Below are 20,639 nucleotides of genomic sequence, written 5' to 3' on the forward strand. Positions count from 1 at the left end.
GAAAGAGGAGAGAGGCCTATTGCTGCAGATGTCAGGTGGTTTTGGCACCTTTGGCATCTGAGCTCAGGCTCCCGACTACTCTTCTCCCCTCCTTTGCAGCTGCAGCCACCACCAAGTGATATATGGAATCTGATGGAGAAGAGCCATGTACCAGGAGCTGCCATTCTGGTAAAATTCTGGGTAAAATGGATATTAGATTTTTTTTAAGATCTGGAAACAAAAAAGAAAGGGCCTACCAATCCCACACGAGATCTGCACTGGAAAACGTACCAGCACTCCCAGTACTAAAATCACTACCACGTACAGTACATTCAAATGGGGAAGGATGTTCTAAAGAGGCAGCAATTTCTTAAATGTATTAAATTTCTTTAGTAAGCGTTTGATTATTCTGGCATTGCAGCATTCAACCAGCGCACTGAGACATGAGGTCAACAAAGATAAGCTTTAACACACCTCACGAAAGCATAAATACTTCACTTCAGTACAGTGCCTGAAATTTGGAGCTGCTTTTACAAACCTTTTCGTCTTTATTTTAGAAAGAAATTGATTAATTGCCCAGGAAATTAAAAGGGAACATATCCAGTCTCAACCTTTTTTGGCTAATCGCATCCCTCCTTTTATGGTCTTTTCATAAAACAAATTGCCCCAGGGTGGTACCGTGGAAAAGATAATTTACGTAAGATTATGCTCCATGCTCAAATTACAATAATTCACTAGTGTATCCAAACAAGCAGAGAAAGGAGCATAGAAAAAATGGGCAGAAGATTTGTGAGAGCGTTCATGTCTATTGATGATCTCCAACAAGCCATCAAGAAAACGTTGTCTCTTCAAAACTGCACATCATCACTCATACAGTGATGCACCACAGAGCATTGAGTCCACATTTCAGGATAAATGGTTCAGCAATAAACTATTCAAAAAGTTAATCACTTGCTAGCTCAGGCCATCTAGTAGGCTGGTGTGGAGCTAGTCTACAGAAACTAAGCCGCTCCGCACTGAACAGGAAAAGATGGGCGGAAATAGTGAAGGAGGGATCAGACACCAATGGGTGCTGAGCCCATACTTGCTGATGATGATGATAACTCAGGCTGAGTACACTAACCTTACAGGGGTTGGCTTCTGAATTTGTTTCTGACTTCCAGGCTACATAGTTTGCTGAAATATGATGGTAAACACAGCAAAGCTTGTCTTAAGGGACCGTGCATGCAAACAATTTGTCTTAATCCCTTAAGAGATGTGGGTCTGAAGATCATCACATTAACAAGAAGAGTAGAGGGCCGGACAGACATGCTCTCGTATGAACGAAAATACAGTGTTACGCTGCCACCTTCAGACCCAAGTAAGAAATGTTACTTTGTATTACAACTTGACATATAAATCGCAATTTCAGTATTGGGTCATTTACAATAGATGACGGTATTAAATGGGTAACTAAGATATCACAGCAGCTCAACTAATTTTAAACTGTCTTTCCCCATGCTTTTTTCAGGAAACAATGTTACCAGGTATTGGGAGGATCACATGATCTCATATAAATTAAAAACAGTGGGGGGTGGAGGGGAGGAATTAGCACCAGGTGATTGATCTTAGTAAAAAGTTTATTTTACAGAAAACTGCTCAGCCCCATACATTTTTAAAGATTGCATCATAGGTTGCACATCACAGAGAAGTATGACCTCAGCTTTACTCTAGTACAAGCTACCAAACCTATGGAACTTCTCCACAGTGGGAAGAAGTCTTCAAGGTATTGCCAATTTTTTAGCACTCTCTTTAAATCAGGACACCGGAAGTGTACAGGGTATTGATTTCATCAATACTCCCTCCTTTGCAGCTGCAGAAACTCATGGATTCCTTGTAGCTGTTCCTCCTCCTCTGATCACATTAGCCATTTTTTGCCACAGCATGGCACTCTGAACTCATTTTGAACTGCCTATGCACTATAATGGTGTCCAGAGTCACTGGATTCTAAGTCTTCTACTTTACAGGTAAGGCCTTGAATTTCTTGCTCTTTGATCAAATGAATTGTGTTTGAATAGGCGCACGTTAGCCGTCCAGATCATAACCTGAATGCCTATCCTCATCATTTTTTACCACTTTGCCAATTTCAGTGTCACCTATAAACTTTCTCAGCCATTATATTTAATGCTTATTTATTTTATATTTAATATTATTGTTGATGAAAATGTTGACTGGGGTCAGCAAACAGCCCACACTAAAAAGACCCAATGTGATAATGATTCCCCATTAACAACTACTCTTTGACATTATAATCTAGCCACTTCTTAATTCATTTAGTATTGCTCTATGGTATACAATACCAAGTCAGTCCATAGTTCTAAGTTAAAAGACTTACAAAACTCTGTCGACCAAATTTCTAATCTCATTGAAGAATTAAATCAGGTTTGTTTCACAACACTTATTTTCCACAGAACCATGTTCACTGGCATTAGTTACATTCCTAATCTCTAATTCTTTTATCAACTGACTCATGTACCAGTTTTTTCCTTTATTTTGCCCTTTTTTAATACTGAAACAACATTATCACTCTTCCAGTTGTCCAGAATTTGCCTGGTATTCCAAGACTTATTAAAAATCAGTATGTTCAAAATGCCCCAGGAATTCTAGGTTCAGTTATTGGTTCTGGAGAGGAGCGTGCTTTAGTAGTTATGGTCTCTTCTGCTCATGGACTACCCCATCTCCCGGTTCCCTTCTGCTCCGATCCCCGCCTTCCGATTCTGTCCCCTGCTCTTTGCTCTTCATGTCTAGCTCCTATCTTCCCACCACACAACTGCGGACATTGACTGTTCCTGCCGGATTTCCCTCCCTCTGCACACACCCATTTCTCTGTCCCATAGTTCCCTGTTTCACTCTCCTATCATATGGTCAGGATCAGTACTTTGGGGTTCTTACTCTGCCCTGTTCCCTTTGCACCTGTCAGATGGGGAAATAGGAGCAGATGCCACTCATAAGATTTTTGTGGTGGATTATAGAGTAAGTTACTATTTTCAGTGGAAGAGTTCATTTATAGAGTATTAGTATTTGTAATGCTTACCAGCGCCACTCCTGCTGCGTACAATACAAGCTCATAACAAAAAGACAGTCTCTCCCCATAGAACTTACAATCTAAGCATTCAACCTCTTCCATACACTGACCCTGCTTCTCCACAGAAAAGCTTTGTGAACCTCTAGTTATTAAGGAAAGGAGGATGGATGTGACCACCTGAAAAAAAAGTTAGTTGCCTACTTCTTGTAACTGTTGTTCTTGGAGATGTGTTGCTCATGTCCATTCCACATAGGTGTGCATGTGCTCAGTCAGAAGGTTTTTCCCCTAGTGGTACCCATCAGGTCTGTTATGGTGTTTGCCTTCATGGGAATGTATATAGATCCCTGCTGCCACCTCCTGAAGTCCTTTTTGTCAGATACTCTGACAGAGGGGAAGCGGGCGGATCTTGGAATGGACATGAGCAACAAATCTTGAGACACAGGAGAGGAGATAATCCTTTTTTTCCTTGTCAGAGTGTGTGCTCATGCTGATTCCAAGTAGGTAATTCCCAAACTTGACTGTGGAGATGGGGTTGGAGTTTACTAAATCTCTGGTTATCCCACCACACTGCCAAAAGCTGCCTCATCCCTTTCCTGCTGCATAATGGCATGGTACAGTGTTTCTCAAACTGCTGTCTGCAGACCACTAGTGGTCCACAGCCGCCTTGCAGGTGGGCTCTGGCTCAGGGCTTGCCCTCCCCTCACTCCCCACAGCAGGGAGTCTATGCTGGCACTCCAGCCCCAGCCTCTCTTTCTCCCCTCCCAGGCTGGAGCACCAGTGTCAGCTTCAATGCCAGGGAATAAAGGAGGACAGCCCTAAGCCTCACTGGCCAGATCTGGCTTGTGACAGAAGACGCTCCTCCATGCGCTGCTGCTCCCCATCCCCCCAGCTGGGGGAATGGGAACACCAGCAACTGCTCATGAGAGGCTTTCCCTGCTGGTTTAATTGGCCAGGACCCCAGAAGAGTTAATTTGACTTGTGGAAAGCCCTGAACCTTGGTTCTCCCTCCCATCCAGTCCCCCGTGGGGCTGGAGCATGAGGGGAGTGGGGTGTCTTGGTCAAGGGCCCCACCAGTAAAGACTGGCATTTTTGGTTGGTTGGCTGTTTTGCATCTCACATTTGTGTGGCCTCGGACTTATTTTTCTACGGGTCAATGACCCCTCAACCCGTAAAAGGTTCCCCACCTGTGCCATAAATAAAAACAATGTTGAAATCTTTTGTTTTTTAGCAGAACATTAATATTTTATTTAAAATGAAGTTTGGTAAACTAACATGATATATGCAATAAAATATAAATATATGCCCCTTATGTTATAGCTGTGTAGTCATGGTCATAGGCTTCAGGAGACGAATATGAATAATTTAGTATTTAAGATATTTAAGCATATTCATTTTGTCATCATAGGTGATGGCTGGTGGTTTGTGGAAAGGTTTGTGTTGAGCAGGCTGGGCTATGGGTCAGAAAGTTTGAGAACCACTGGTATTGTGCAACCTACAGGTGTGGATTGATGACCATGTTGCTGCCCTGCAGCGTTGTTGAACAGCGACTTGTACCAGGAATACCACTAAGGATGCTTCCAGCCTTGTGGAGGGTGCCATCAGTGCTGCAGCAGGTGTCTTTGCCAAGTCACAGCACTCCCCTACAGACTGTGACCCAAGAAGAGACCCTTCAGGACAAGACTGGAAACCCTTTCATCCTCTTCACAATTGCAGTGAAGAGTTGCTTTGATTTTTGAAATGACTTTGTTCTTTCAATGTCGAAGGCTAATGCTCATCTGACATCCAGACAGTGGAGCGTTCATTACATATTCTTAGTGGACGGCTTAGAAAGAACACAAAGGAAAACGTCCTGGTTCACATGGAATTGTAAAACTAGCTTTGGGAAGACGGGCCTTACAGAATACTGTGTATTGGGGCTATGAAGTTAAGGCCTTAAGCGCAAACACCCTCCTAGCTGAAGTTATACTTGCCAAAAATGTTACTTTCCAGGAGAAGTAGAAGGAGCATGTTGCTAACGGCTAGAAAGGAGGTTCCATCAGTTAGAAAGCCCAAGACTGAGATCCCATGGGGGAATTGGCAGTTTTACCTTAGGGTGCAGCCTAAGTAATCCACTGAGGAAGTGGCCCACCATGGAGGGTGCAAAATCTAAGCAACTGGAGGAACTGAACAGAAAACTGAGGTAGAGAAATGGTTCTTCCAAGGGAGGACAAACGAGCCTGCAAGTGAACCCTGGCTGCAATTCAGAAAAAGAGCAAAAATGGTGACACTTTGTGTTGCACTTTGTTGCAAACAAATCTGTTTGGGGAAACTCCCACCCTTGAAACATGCTGACCACAACATCTGGACAGAGAGCTCACTTGCAATTGTGAAATAACCTGCTGGAACAATCACCCATTTCACTCTGGGAACCTGGAAGGCACAATGCCTCTAGATGTATCACATGGGCGAAGCAGAAGTACCAGAAGGTCGAGGGTTCCCAGCACAGAAGAGAGGAATGAGTGCCACTATGTCTGTTTATATTGAACATAGTTGTCAGGTGCTCCATCAGTATCAATGCACATCTGACCTGCATATGGGCCTGGAACATCAAGCTAGCTAGACTATTTCTGGCTCCCGAATGTTGATGTGCAGTGACAGTTCTGCCTGGAACCAGAGGCCTTGCATCCTGTCTGCTTATGTGCACCCCGCAAAAACCCACTGTTGACACATTCATCACTAGCGACAGCAAGCGTGAGGGTGCAGAGAAGGGTACTCCTGCATACACCACTTGAGGGTCAAACCACCACTTCAGGAGGATAACTCGCAGAATGACGGTAACCAGCTTCTCTAGGCAGACCCGATTTGGTCTGCATACCAAGTCTAGCCAAGCTTGAATGGGATGGAGCCACAACCTGAAGTGCTGTACTACATATATATATATATATATATGGCCAAGCAGCTTCAGGTAATTTCATACTCTATTGGTGAGGCATTCCCTGATTTCCTCTCTGATCACAAACATGGTGAGAAAGTGCATTTCCAGACTGCCACATTCAATACTAAGACAAGCCTAAAGAACATCGTCCAAACTAGGCTCACAAGGACATCCATGAGGGCTTGGAAGTGCATTTTGATTATCCAGTTGTTAAGATATAGGAATACTTGCACTTGTCATTTCTGCAGGAAGGCTGCCATGATTGACATGCACATGGTGAATACCCAATGGGCCCCCAAAGGCCAAGGTGGAGTGCCATAAACTGATAGTGAACATTGTTGACCATAAAGAGGAAGAAATGTCGGTGGGACAGGACTACAGACACACGAAAATACACATCCTTCAAGTGGAGGGCAGCATGCAAGTCCCCCAGATCCAGGGAGGGGATAATGGAAGCCAGGGCAAGACCATACAGAACATAATCTCCTTCAACAACCTGTTCAGGTTTCACAGGTCTGAGCCCATACAGACTCTGGAATAGGAAATATTGAGAACAGAACCACCTGCCCCTGAATTCTAGAGAGACCTCTTCTACCATCCTGAGTTGTACAACCATTTGCACCTTCTAAAGAAGTTGCTTGTGAGAAGAGTCCCTGAACAGAGACATGGAAGGAGGGTGGGAAGGCAAGGGTGAACAGAACTGGAGAGAGTATCCCAATTCTACCATGTCCATTAGTCTGAGATGATTTGTGTCCAGGCATGGTAGAAATGGAATAGATCATTCATGAAAGGAGCAGCAAGATCTGGGATCTGAACTGATGTGTAACCCCCCAGGCACATCTTCAAAAAGTCTGATTTGGAGGCTGAGGGCTGCTTTGCTGAACCACTGGTTAGAGGACAGAGGGCCTCCATCTGTTATTTCTGTTCTGCTTCCTGGTATAGTCCTACCTAGGCATACCTGGGTAGAATCAAGGAACAGGCTGCAGTTTAAAATGCTTTCTTTGAAGTTTGAGGGGCTGCTGTATGAAGCCCTATGAACTTCAGAGTTGATCTTGGGTGCTTTGGCTACTGAATGTAGTGTCTGCCTGCTCTCAAAAGAGCCCCACGATATCAAAAGGCAATGCATGAATAATATACTGGGCCTTGTGCAGACGTCCTGACACCTGGTGCCATGACGACCTTCTCTCAGAGCTACAACTGTTGCATTGGTTTATGTTGCCAAGTCTACCAAAAGTAAGGAAGCCTCACAATGAGCTTGTCTTCCACGAAGACCACAGCAAATTCCAAGCCGGAGTCCACTGGAAGTAGTTCTTTTAATCTGGACAACATTACTAGAACGAAAACTATAGCTGCTAAGGCTGAATGGTTAGAATGTGAAGCTGGTGCCCCCAGTAGAATATATCTTCCTACTGAAGAAGTCCAAATTCTTCACCTCCTTGTTCCTGCCTTTCCATTGGTTTGCAACCACCACAACCACCAGAGGGTGAGTGAACAGGTGCAAATACCCTTTTGAAGGCACTTCTCCACCCCTTTTGACATGGGGAAAGAGGCAGGCATTTGCATAACACTTCAGTAGTGTTATGGATGGTCTTACTGAGGGGCAAAGCTTTCCCTGGGGGACCTTCAGGCACCAAAAAGTCAACCCTGAGGTCAGTCTACTCCAACATGTCCTCCACCCATGTGTCCAAATTTTGAGCTACTTTTCTAATCAACATCCATTGTCAGCACCATGGTAGATGTGCCCACTACTGCTTCATTGGGGAGGTTGAGGGAAGATGCCTGCAGGAGCACTGGGACTTCCTAACTTCTGGCTGGCATAGGGCTCCCTGCGTGGTGCTGGTTTCTAGGCCCATACCCTTCTAAGTGCCCATCTCTTTTCCCATGGAGGTTTCTGGGCAACAGATATTGATGATGGAGGGGTCTGCACCTCCCAAACCACTGACAAGGCTCTGGGCCCCAGCCCTTCGGGTTGGTGATTGGCCCATGATATCCAGAAGGACCACTGAGCTGGTGCCTGCCACTGCAGTGGCCATGACACCACAGGTAACAGCTGCCCTGTCTCTTGTCTGGAGCAGTGCCAGCTTCACCTACAGAAGTAGAACTCTGCCTCTGAGTCTCAGTCTAACAAGGACTCTGAACCTGGCAAACAAGACGTGTGGAGTGAGATCATGCTGGGGAGTGATGCTGAGATGAGGAAGAGCTGTGCTGAAATCATTGCCAGCTTGCTCCTAGAGGGTATGATGCTGCTTTGTGTTGTTCCCAGCTGTGCTCACACAAGAGGACTGCACCATCATCACTAAGTGGTTCCTGGCCAACTCAAAGGAGTCCATCACGGAGTGAAGGTCTAAGTCTTCCTCCTGAGGCTCCTGCACTGGGGAGTCGACTAGAAACTAGACTCAATGTACTTTCTTGTGAGTCTGGAGTCTACAGTGCTGGCTGAGTCAGAGTACGGCATCCGGAGTGGTGGTGCTGAGGGTCCATGAGGCCGGTGACCTCTCTCAATGGCTCTTATTGAGGTCAGTGCAATCCAAACCAAAGTGCTGAGCTTGGAGTTGGAGAATATCTGTGTCAGCTGGGAATGAAGGGCTGATTCCATGAAGAGCAATTTTAGCCTAAAGTCCCTCTCTTTTTTAGTTCTCGAGTGGAAGCCTCAACACATTTTGCACTTCTCAGTCTGGTGGGTTCCTGGCAAGCACTTTAAACGGGAGTCATGTGGGTCTTCCTTTGGCACAGGCTTCAGACAGGGCCAGGGTAGCTTGAACCCTTGACACAGAGGTATGTCCTGGTCCCTGGGAAAGAAAATGTGGTGCAGGTGGAGGGAAACCCCAGCTGAAACTTATCTAAGAACTACAGTCGAACCTGATTATCTGAGCTAAACAGGACCAAAGGACAGTCAGATAACAGAATGTGAAATTGCGGAGTTATTAACAGTGGTTTGTAACCTATCCTTTAAATCCACTTTGGTACCAAATGACTGGAAGACGGCCAATATAACACCAATATTTAAAAAAGGCTCTAGAGGAGATCCTGGCAATTATAGACCGATAAGTTTAACATCAGTACCAGGCAAATTAGTAGAAACACTAGTAAAGAGTAAAATTGCAAGGCACATAGAAGAGCATGAATTGTTGGGCAAAAGTCAGCATGGTTTCTGCAGAGGGAAGTCGTGTCTGTCTAATCTATTAGAATTCTTTGAAGGGGTTAATAAACATGCGGACAAGGGGCACCCAGTGGACATAATATACCTAGATTTCCAGAAAGCCTTTGACACGGTCCCACACCAAAGGCTTTTATGTAAATTAGGTGGTCATGGGATAGGAGGAAAGGTCCTTTCATGGATCGGGAATTGGTTAAAAGACAGAAAACAAAGGGTTGGAATAAATGGTAAATTTTCACAATGGAGGGGGGTAACTAGTGGTGTTCCCCAGGGCTCAGTCCTGGGACCGATCCTGTTCAACTTGTTCATCAATGATCTAGAAAATGAGGTAAGCAGTGAGGTGGCAAAGTTTGCAGATGACACCAAGTTGTTCAGGACAGTCAAAAGCAAAAGGGATTGTGAAGAACTACAAAAAGATCTCAGCAAACTGAGTGATTGGGCAGCAAAATGGCAAATGAAATTTAATGTGGGTAAGTGTAAGGTAATGCATGTTGGAAAAAATAACCCAAATTACACGTACTACATGATGGGGTCAAATTTAGCTACGACAGATCAGGAAAGGGATCTTGGAGTTATAGTGGATAGTTCTCTGAAGACATCCACGCAGTGTGCAGCGGCAGTTAGTAAGGCAAATAGGATGTTAGGAATTATTAAAAAAGGGATCGATAATAAGACAAAAGATATCATACTTCCCCTATATAAAACTATGGTACGCCCACATCTCGAGTACTGCGTGCAGATGTGGTCTCCTCACCTCAAAAAAGATATATTGGCATTAGAAAAGGTTCAGAAAAGGGCAACTAAGATGATTAGGGGCTTGGAAAGGGTCCCATATGGGGAGAGGCTAGAGAGACTGGGACTTTTCAGTTTGGAAAAAAGGCGATTGAGGGGCGATATGATAGAGGTATATAAAATCATGAATGGTGTGGAGAAAGTGAATATAGAAAAATTATTTACCTTTTCCCATAATACAAGAACTAGGGGACACCAAATGAAATTGATGGGTAGTAGGTTCAAAACTAATAAAAGGAAATTTTTCTTCACACAGCGCACAGTCAACCTGTGGAACTCCTTGCCCGAGGAGGCTGTGAAGGCCAGGACTCTATTAGGGTTTAAAAAAGAGCTTGATAAATTTTTGCAGGTTAGGTCCATAAATGGCTATTAGCCAGGGATAAAGTATGGTGCCCTAGCCTTCATAACAAGGGCAGGAGATGGATGGCAGGAGATAAATCACTTGATCATTGTCTTCTGTTCTCCTTCTCTGGGGCACCTGGCATTGGCCACCGTCGGCAGATGGGATGCTGGGCTTGATGGACCTTTGGTCTGACCCAGTATGGCCATTCTTATGTTCTTAAATGTTGGATGATACAGAACATGGATAAGCTGGCTGCCGTGGGACCAGCTGCCACAGGGCTGGCTGAACTAGTGGCCCCACTCAACTATCTGGAAAATCTGATTATCCAGCCTCCCCCTGTCAGATAAAACAGATTGTTGGATAATCAATAATCAAGGTTCTCCAGTATTTGAATTAACTAATACTAAGTTTTCAACTATTTACAGCTACCCTAGAAAGAGAAAGGGGATCATCTGCTATATCGAGAGACGACCTGCTCCAATGGCCATTACTGGTGGTAAGAAGGAACTGAAAAGGCAGTGGCTTGGCAGGGACACCTATACACTCCCAGGAAGGCACAATTCCACATGGCTCCACAGCCAACCTGATGGGTACTCCTAGGGGAATAACCTTCCAACAGCTATGCAAGTGGTATGCACACACTTTCTTGGAATTCATATGAGCAAGCACTCAAGGAACAATAGTTTTGCCACTCCAAATTGTGAACCCATTTATTAATCTATTAGTTCATATTGATTTAACAAAATATGAAATTTGAAATGGACTAATCACACTGCTAAGTAAATCCCAGTCTAAATGTTTTAAGAGACCATAATATTTAGATTTCTTATACACAGGTGATTAAAAAAAAAACAAACGGAGTCGACAAGCAGGCCAATTCTCAGTGAAAAAATTGTAAAGAGCACACTTACCTTCATCTACTGTAAACTGACAGCTCTTGTCATTGTAGAAAAGGATTTTCTTCTTATCAGGACGAGTAATAAAGATGATTTGGTCCCCTAAAGCCTCAAATGCAAATAGGAAAACAAACAAACAAAAAAGAGTCAGACTACTAGCATGTTTCTTGTATTTCCATTTACCAAATACCATGTATTTTCCACGGACCTACTCCAAATTTCTGCTATGTCTACTAGCTAAGGAGCAGGGAAAGCTCAGGGTGATTTCTTCAAGATAACAGAACCCAAAAGGACAACCGAGAGAAGGAATGCCACCTTTAATATTGTATCTTGTAAAGTAAACTCTCACTATGCAGTGAAACACCATTTTTGGAGGGAACAACAAGAAGTCCTGTGGCACCTTATAGACTAACGGATATTTTGGAGCATAACCTTTCGTGGGCAAAGACCTGTTTCATCAGATGCATGAGTGCTTTTTTGGAGGTGCCTTTTTGCATTTTTGGAGGATTACCGTTACTGAGTAGTACGGAAACATGAGTGTTCAGCACTTTAGCGAATAAGGAACTCAGTGTCTCAAGCAAGGCACCCAAAGAATTATGAACACATGATTAGTGCTCATGGGTGAAGTTTTTGGCAGAACTGACTTGTCACAGAAACTCTGTGGCAGAATGAGGGACAGAGTCCAGTTCTCTAAGGAGACACTCCTTATTTCTCTTCCTGCAGGCCCCTGCTTTAATCACTACACCTCTTCAAACCTCCACAACAAACAAGGTGGGGGTAATATAAACAACTGCTCCATTCACCTCACAGCCCTGATTCACACCCAGAGCAGGCCCATCCTTTGCAAAGGAGGGAAGGCACTGGGGAAAAACAGTATGCAATCATGTAATTAAAGTATAGCTCATAATGTATACACATGCCAGGCAGCAATGGGGTTGCACAGGCCACCTTAGTTTTGGCATTTTTAGTTTCGACTTTGCAGCCTAAGCAGTTCTTTAAGGTTCTGTAAGGTTCTGTACGTAATTTCCTATTTTTAAAGGGAAAAAAAATCTTGTTTAACACCAGGACCGTCAGCATTGAACGCGAGCACTTGAAGTAAAGGGTGAACTACAATAGCTGGCATCAAGCTCTTACTTTCTATGGACCACCTAATAGAGAACCATGCATCACACTGGATTAAGATACCAGATTAAGCTAAATCAAAATAAGCAAATATCGAACGAAAACAGGAGTGTACACACAGCAATTTAAAAACCACATTAAACTAAATGGTTGTAAGTGTGACTGTACACAAAGCCTTAGTAACTAATCAGGGGCCTGAGTCTGAAAAAAGCTGATCTGAGTTGAGTCCTCAATGTCTATTGACCAGAATCAGGCTATGTGGCAATAGCCTGTTATGGTCATGGCATCATTTCTCTGTTAATCATTTTGATTTGATTGTGTACTTTTACATTTGCATTATATCTTCTAAACAAATACGCAATAATCTAGAATTATTAATCATAAGCAACACTAGTATAGTCCATGATTCTTCATCAGACTATTTTTAAAAAAAGATCATGAAGAAGCCTCATTATTTAAAAGATTAAGATCATATATTTTGCCATCCATTAAACAAATTATAAATAATTTATCTCATTTCCTGAGTTCAAGGGATTTTCTAGTGTTTTGTAATACTCAAGTACTACAGCATATGAAATTGTCACTGACTCAGTCAAACAAGACAAGAATGGGCCACGGTGATCTCTCAGCTCCTGCACAAAGGAGTAGGAACTAAGGGTGACAGTACCCTCGGGTTTTGTGCAAATTCCACCTACCACTTTGTGCCCAGCCGGCCCAGCACTCAAGACTCCAGTCCTGGACCTGCATCTGGAGTCCCAGTTGCAGGGCCTGCGCCCAAGGCTCTGTTCCCTCCCAGTCCCAAATACAGGCCTTCATCTGCCATCAGCCCTGCACCTAGGGCTCTGCTCCTGGCTGATGCCAGCCCTACACCCAGGGCTCTGTCGGTCCCACACTTTGGAGTCTCTTTGTGGAGTCCAGGCTACCACTGGCTCCATTGCAGGAGCTCTGCTTCCTGCCCTGCACACAGGGTCCCGTATGTGTTCCCCTTTCCCTGTCCATGCCATGCCACCAGAGAAAGAGCCCCACTTCTGACCCTTCAGGGGGCGGGGGCCTTGGACAGGAGTAAGGGGGAAGTCGAGGTAAAAAGCTGGGGTGGGAACCACTGGTGTTCAGTACCCGCACTGTAAGAAATGTTCCAGCACCACTGCTCCTGTGTAATATTGGCCGCATGGCTTGCCTGAGTTAATTCCTGCATGACCTAGGTCAGATCTTCCAGAATAAATCCTGATTTGATTTGTATATTGTTCCAAAGCTTAATTATTCATGCCTTTATTTCTAGTCTAAATGGTCTAGGTTCAGCTTCTGGTCAATGGATCTTGGTATAGCCCTACCCACTGGGTTGAAGAGACTTTTACTACCAAATTTCTGTTCCCCAAATAAGTACTTAAACATCATGATCAAGTCACCAATTAGCCTACTCTTTGACAAGACAAATAGATTGGACTGTTAGTTACCAGTGTTACTTACCTTTATGGCTTTCTGGGCATTGGGCAGTCCCTCCTCAATGTCTTCCAGAAGGATTCCTCCCAGTCCCCGCTGGTCGTGCTTGTCCAAGAGCCTGAGCAGTGCCTTTTTATCTTTCAAATTGTATTTAGGTTTGAAAGCGTATTTCCCATCTATAACTTCTATTTTGGGATTGCTGACTAGAGCCTGTAATAGGGGCATAAGGTTTAAAACTCAAGAAAAAAACATGCATGTATTTGACACAACAAACTTTTCATTTGTCAATGATGGCACACCAGCAACATACTGTAGCTGACAATTAAAAGGCTGAATTAGGAAACAGACTTGGGAAGCAGGATCTCAGATCCAGTACTGGCAGAATTCATCATGATGGTATTTTTTACTTTACAGAAGAGGTTCTGCTCTATTACACGGCACCTTAGGCTGGAAGACCCATAAAGACATTTGTGGCAGCTGTGTTAGTAAAAGCTGCACGGTCTCCATTTTTGGAAGTAGGTTAGACGAATTAAAGTACTGGGGGATACAAAAATATTAATTCTTCTGGACATAAAATGTAATCAAGCGATTTACTCCATGTATCAAACTGATCTTATACTGAAGTTACAAATGTGAAAGACATTACCCTGGGATGAACAAATCTGTTGTCAGTCTTCCCCAACTGGTATCAACTGGCACCAGCAGATGCAGAAGAAACGTGGAAGAGCAGATCTCCTGCACAGAAGAACTTTATCCATGATGGAAGCTTCGATGTGAAACTGAACAGGATTTCATGGACAACTGAAAAGATACAGCTATTTTCCTGTTTCAACAGACAGTACCATTGTTACATGACCAGATTTTATATTGGGTCTGGAAACCATTTTAATACCCAATATGGCTACTGGCCCCAAATATTGTGTTAAGGGGGTCATGTGAGGTGTGTAATGAAAGCTGACGATGCCCTCAATCTATGTATGCTACTCATGTCTATATTGTGTACGCAGATAAAGTTATAGATTTTAGCTATGTAGCTGTGTTAGAAAATGTTTCAGTGCTAAGCTTCATAATAGGTGTGAACTCAGCCCCAGCCAGGACACGGGGCTGAACTATAGGGTGGAAACCAGATGCTCAGGCACTGAATCCATATTCTGTTGCTTGGGACTTGTCACTGGGAGGCAGCCCAGTGGTCAAGTGACCTGAACTGAAGCAAAGGAAAAGGTCCATCTCAGAAATCAGAAACTGTCTCCTGGGATTCATCCAATGGCACTTTGCCACAACAGCCCACCTGAGTCAGGTGAGGGCGGACCCTTAAGGTACTATGGGAAAAGGAAGACGCTTTGTCCCTGAAGACAAGAGACAACAACGGTGTGGACTTAAGTGTCCATCTTGAATTCTTTATCTTTTGGTCTTCACGGGTCCATGTGCCAGCATGTGGACCCCAGTGAGTCAGATCTACAATGCTTTGATGACTGAATCTATGTAACCTGAAATGAACTTTCAGAGACTTTCAAGACTCAGAAAATAACATCACTGGCCTGCATCAGTAGTTGTGTGTAAAGTATTGCTTTAACAATTCTTCTCTCTAACCCTGTCCTTTCTTTTTTATTAATAAATCTTTAGATATTTAGATCTAAAGAATTGGTGAGCGTATTGTTTGGGTAAGATCCAATTATATATTGACTGGGGTCTGGGGCTGGGCCCTTTGGGGCCTGGAAGAATCTATGCAGTGTTGGGCGAAACAGGCTTAAGAGCCTCTCACCTTAAGGTGGGGCCTGTAAGTGGCCCAGATTTTAAGGAAATGTACCCTGGACTGCTTTCTCTAGATGTGCCAGGAAACCCCATCCTATCACAACCACAATGAAAGTTCTTCTGCAAGGGAGAGTTACCCTAGTTTGTTTCTTCTGCAGCTGCCAGCCTGACCCTGAAAGGAGAAAGAGAAGAGACACAGAAAGAAGGAAGGAGGGAGAACACACAGTCATAACAAAAAAGGTAACTAATTTTGGCAGCCTACCTAATTCCCAAGAGATTATGTAAGCCACCAAAGCTTTAAGCCTTAAAGTTTTAGGTGAACTGCTGTAATTTGCCTATTCACAGCCTTCTAGACTACCATGCTGTTGAGCTTTTATTCACATTTTATCATCACTTATAAATCCAATAATAATTTAACATAAATTGTTTTCTTCTTAACTTAGCTTCTACATGATAATGCTCTAATGGTGAAATCCTCAACAAAGCTCCCACTGACTTAATTAAGGGCAGGATTTTGCCCTTTAGGTGCACATCAGTAGGACTTAGCAGGGGCACCAGGGCAAGTGAAATGTTGCAAGGTGTTTTTGTTACAGCCATACTACTTTTACTATAGTTTGTCTTATTAATATAACAACTACATGGACTGATTGTTTTCTTGCTATTTGTCTATGTTAGTTGGTACTAAATAAAAATGTAAGTGGTGTTTCACTCATAAATGAAGCAGAAGAAAAGCAGTGTTGTATTATGTAGATTACATTTAAGGACACCAAACAGACTTCAACAATTGCACTTTATGAAATTTTATTTTGCTAAAGCATACTGAAGGACCATAAAAACATTCATATTCATCAGGCAAAAAGTGTGTTATGAGGAAAAGGATTGGAGCAAGTTGGTTAAATACTGTATTGCCATAAAAGGGAAGAGTCCATACAAAATTGTAACCTCCACAAAAAAAAATTCCAAACTACTGTTATCATTCCATTCTTAGGTCACCAATATTATGAAAACTGTAAAGCTCTTGACCAGCAAATAATGTTGAATGCTTAGCTATTATTTAAGTCAATTTGTCATTAATAAAAGATTGTAAAATGCTGATGCATTCTTGTATTTAACATATACATTAACATTTTTTTAAAAGTATTGGTTCATTGTATTGCATTAATAATGAATTACTTAATTTTATACCAAGATTAGGAAATGCTCTTCATAGATCCTTTTACACAGTCTTTCACAGTTTAGAATAATTTCAGCTTCAGAGCTAGTATCACTACAGCACTGGGTTATTCTTACGTAGTAATACAAGTAAAGAAGACACAAAATACTTAGCAGATCTATTATATATTACAATATATATTAAGCATATATATATATAAGTTGAATTTTATTATCACTAGTTATTACAGTCTGAAAATTTATTTTCCTTACCTCGCTCATTAACCATTGTTTCTGCCTGAGTCCAATATCTAAGTGTTGCGTTTCATCCAAAATTTCTTCTAGAGTTAACGGATGTGTATCACCACGCTGGTGCCGTGTCTGATAAAATAAATAACACAAATTATAGCTCTGTGCATACTTAGTGAAAGTATGAACTCTACAGCAACTTACTAAGCCTGGTAGCATGTTATAGCAATCTACACCCATCAGGATTAACTCTTTTAATTTAAAAGAAAAAAGTTATGATACACAGCACTTAAATATTAATTCAAGGACTGAAATCTTTAAAATTTTGTTATGAAGGCTTAGTAAGAAAATGAACCTATAATGTCTGTTATGAAGTACAGCACTTAAAATGAAAGTTGATGACAGGAAATGAGTCAAATTATAAAAGTTTAGCTAACATTTCTAAACAAGTGGGAGAAATTAGCTCTCAAAGACAGCTTGATAAATGATCCTTGAACGGCAGTGCAAGTCTCACCTCTGGGTTAAGTCACCAGATTCTTTACCATCTTTTTAACTTTCAAATGAACCAATTTGAGTTAGAGTCTTTAAGACACAAAGAGCATATATCTATACTTAGTAAGATGGCGGTCAATCTTCCGGGGTTCGATTTAGCATTTGCTAAATCAAACATTCAGGACTGTCAATCCCAATACTCCTTGCAGTCGCAAGGAGTAAGGGAAAATGAAGAAAGTTTCTCCTGCTACGGGGACAACGGCAAAAATCTATTTAAGATAAGTCAGCTCCAGCTACACAATTCTTGCAACTGAAGTTGCATATCTTTAATTCATTTATTCCTTTAGGATAGACCTGGCCAAAGATGAAATTTTACACTGGTAATTTTTTTTTTATTAATGACGTTTTTGACATTAAACAAGTTGTTCTGCCTGTCAGATAAAAGCTCTTAATATTACTGCTGCATTGAAAGGTCAGCATCTATAAATGTTTCTGAGATGTTTCTAAGTATAAACATTTCTGAAAAATTATAGTTCAAATAAAAAGGCCATACCTTCATATAATTCACTATCTTAGCAAGGACTCCAAACTTGTAGCCAGAACCTCCTGAGAGAGCTTTTAAATTAAATGACCCATTGCTGTGATCTGCAGAAAGAGCAAAGGAACACATTCTCAAAGACAGATTTTTAGTTTTGTACTCTACTTAAATTAATCACCTCTTTTTGGTACCACAACCATAAATAAAAAGCATGCATAGCTCAGATGTTCTTTTGTACATATTTCAGAAGTTTCTTTGTGGGTGAAAACATAGCTCCTATGTAATTCCCTAAGTGCAGAAATGTTAAAATTTATGTCTTAAGGAGAAGGCAAGCAATTGAAGCACAAATCAATATCCAAGGAGTAAATTTTAATTCCTAGACTTAATACTTTACATTTGACTTTTTATTTTTTTAAAACAATTTTCGAACAACTATAATTATATTCACTGAATATCATCTAGAGGCATTCACGGTTCCCATCTACCTGACTGAATGATACCTATATATACTGACACTGAGTTAGGAGTAGAAATTTTAATTTAAAATTGTAAGCAATACAATATCAATTAAAATGCATCCAAGGCTTATAAGGCAAGCCAGATGACATTCAGTTCTGTATCCTGCTCTGAAAATAGGCCCAGTTAAAAATTTATCAAGAAACATAAGAGAAAAGTACTTGGTTGCATCAGGGACAGAACTAACAATACTACATAATTATCATAATGTGGTATGGCTCTGCACAGATTTTTTCTCCCTTTTTTTTTTTTTTTTTTTTTTTTTTGGCAACATGTCCAAAATAATGAAAATATTGTTTCAAAAAATTAACAAAGTTTAAATTTGTGAAAACATCCCCCCAAATAATTGTTTTACTAGCTCATTAAATACTAACTTCATAATGTAACGTTTGAGAATAATTATAATGAATCTATCAAGAAAAGCTAGAAGTCACTTATCAAAGAGTCCCATTGTTTTCATAATCACTGAGGGGATTTTCAGAAACAAAATAATGCAGCGAGAATCCCAACTTTCAACCCTTATGCCGGAGTACTGGAACAATTGTTATGAGGAGGAGGTTTCAGAACCACTGAACCAGACTGCAAACCCTGTGTACACTAGAATCAATTTCAAGCTAAAGGGTGCAGTAGCCTCCCCACCATATCCCTAGTTCCAGCACCTCTAACCTTCTCTATTCGTATGTGGCTGCTCATCTGAACTTCTTAAACCTAAAATCAAATGCTGGTGCAAAGTCCATGAACTGCATTAGAATCAAACATTGTTATTGTGTTTTATGCATAAATCAGATTGGTGTTTGTTACCTTCCGGCAATCTAAACCTAATATACTATCTATACTTTTCAGTATTCCATTAACTTGGGGCACTCTGAAGCAAACTTCTAAACAGTCTAAAAAAAAGTTCCACCTTGTTTTATGAAGAATGAAATATATGAGCAATTTCCTGTTTGTAAGTAGTAGCTGCTAAGTGGCTGTTATGAAAACAATTAATCACATAGATGGTATGATTAATGACTTGACTCTTGGAATGGAGAGTATGCTTATAAAATTTGTAATAACACTACGCTGAAAGAGGTTGCTAGCACTTTGGGAAGACAGGTTTCAAATTCTCAATTACCCTAATAAAGTAGAGAATTTGTTTGAACGCGACAAGGTGAGACTCAATAAAGACAAGTGCAAAGTACTTCTCTTGGAAAAAATCAAATGCACTTCTACAAACAGGGAATAACTAGATAGATAGAAGTATTGCTGAAAAGGATTTGCATGCAGAGTGGGAAAAGAGGAGGGGAGAGACCAGTCTCCACAGCAGAGACAAAAGCCTGGGGAATGCTGGGGGCTGCTGCTTCCCCGGGGCTTCTGGAGAGTGCCAGCAGCTGCTGCCTCCTTTCCTGGCTCCTTGGGGCTTGGTGGGGTGGCCCCTCCCCATGCCCAAATCTCCCTCTCCCACATATGGGACGGGGAGATAGGGTCACCCTAAGAGACGTTACAAACAATGTTCCAAAAAGATAAAGTCATCGTCCAACCAAAACCTGCAAGCAACAATGTCTGCTTACATACTACCACCTACATTCCTGGATTTAAGGCCAGAAGGAACCACTCTGTCAACCAAATCTGACTTCTGGCATAATATAGGCCAGAGGTTTTCACCTAGTGATCTCTGAATAAGATTGAACCATAGCACATCTTTTAGAAAACCATCTATTCTTGATATAAAAACTCCAGCATAAAATAGCATCAATTTAATATTTTAAATAATTAGTCAATAACCATTTCTAACTATGTTGTATGGCTAGAGTTAAATGGTGCACATTTTTCATGGAAAGAAAAGTCACCCGTGGTATGGCTGGGAATGTAGAAAAACCAAATCTATAGTTGTAGGTTATAATGGTGATGTGAGAACTTAAAAAGCAATTTCCAGTCTTTCTTACAGTTGAGTTCCTGGTATATGCACTTAAGCAAATGGTTTTTAACACTATCTTTGTTTGACAATATAAACTATAAACTGATATGATTCTCTAAACACAGGGCATTTCAGAAAGCGAGATTCACCTCAGCTTAATTTGTAGCCTACTGCTTTATAAATTCATTCCAACAAGATCCTTCCCAAACTCAGAAGTAAGTCTGAAAATGCTCCAAACAGGGTTACACAACATAATGGTAAAAATGCTGTTGTCCTATCTCCACCATTGCTTTACTGATGATTGCACAAGTGCAACACAGGAATGGCAGTTAGGAA

The 20,639-nt window shown here is 41.7% G+C and overlaps 2 protein-coding genes across 8 annotated transcripts in view; one reads left to right on the forward strand and one right to left on the reverse strand.

The window, feature by feature from the left end:
- Positions 1 to 20,639, forward strand: part of SMIM18 (small integral membrane protein 18) — a 51,001-nt gene that overhangs the window by 15,832 nt on the left and 14,530 nt on the right. The window contains exons 1-5 of one of the 7 annotated variants that reach the window (XM_074993829.1): positions 610 to 1,339; positions 1,640 to 1,744; positions 1,832 to 1,985; positions 14,122 to 15,699; positions 19,250 to 19,352. The gene's annotated coding sequence lies outside the window, so the exon portion shown is untranslated. Of the gene's footprint in view, positions 1 to 609; positions 1,340 to 1,639; positions 1,745 to 1,831; positions 1,986 to 7,079; positions 8,474 to 10,674; positions 10,880 to 14,121; positions 15,700 to 19,249; positions 19,353 to 20,639 lie in introns of those variants that run through there. The other 6 variants (XM_074993826.1, XM_074993831.1, XM_074993830.1 and 3 more) reach the window with 6 other exon arrangements.
- Positions 1 to 20,639, reverse strand: part of GTF2E2 (general transcription factor IIE subunit 2) — a 66,743-nt gene that overhangs the window by 10,550 nt on the left and 35,554 nt on the right. Inside the window, exons 3-6 of the mRNA XM_074993824.1 lie at positions 17,906 to 17,997; positions 16,885 to 16,992; positions 13,735 to 13,917; positions 11,161 to 11,254 (exon numbers count right to left, since the gene is read on the reverse strand). Coding sequence (XP_074849925.1) covers positions 11,161 to 11,254; positions 13,735 to 13,917; positions 16,885 to 16,992; positions 17,906 to 17,997 — 477 coding nt within the window. The remainder of the gene's footprint in view (positions 1 to 11,160; positions 11,255 to 13,734; positions 13,918 to 16,884; positions 16,993 to 17,905; positions 17,998 to 20,639) is intronic.

This window comes from Carettochelys insculpta, chromosome 4 (genome assembly GCF_033958435.1).
Source record: "Carettochelys insculpta isolate YL-2023 chromosome 4, ASM3395843v1, whole genome shotgun sequence".
In the NCBI taxonomy this organism is placed as follows: domain Eukaryota; kingdom Metazoa; phylum Chordata; order Testudines; family Carettochelyidae; genus Carettochelys; species Carettochelys insculpta.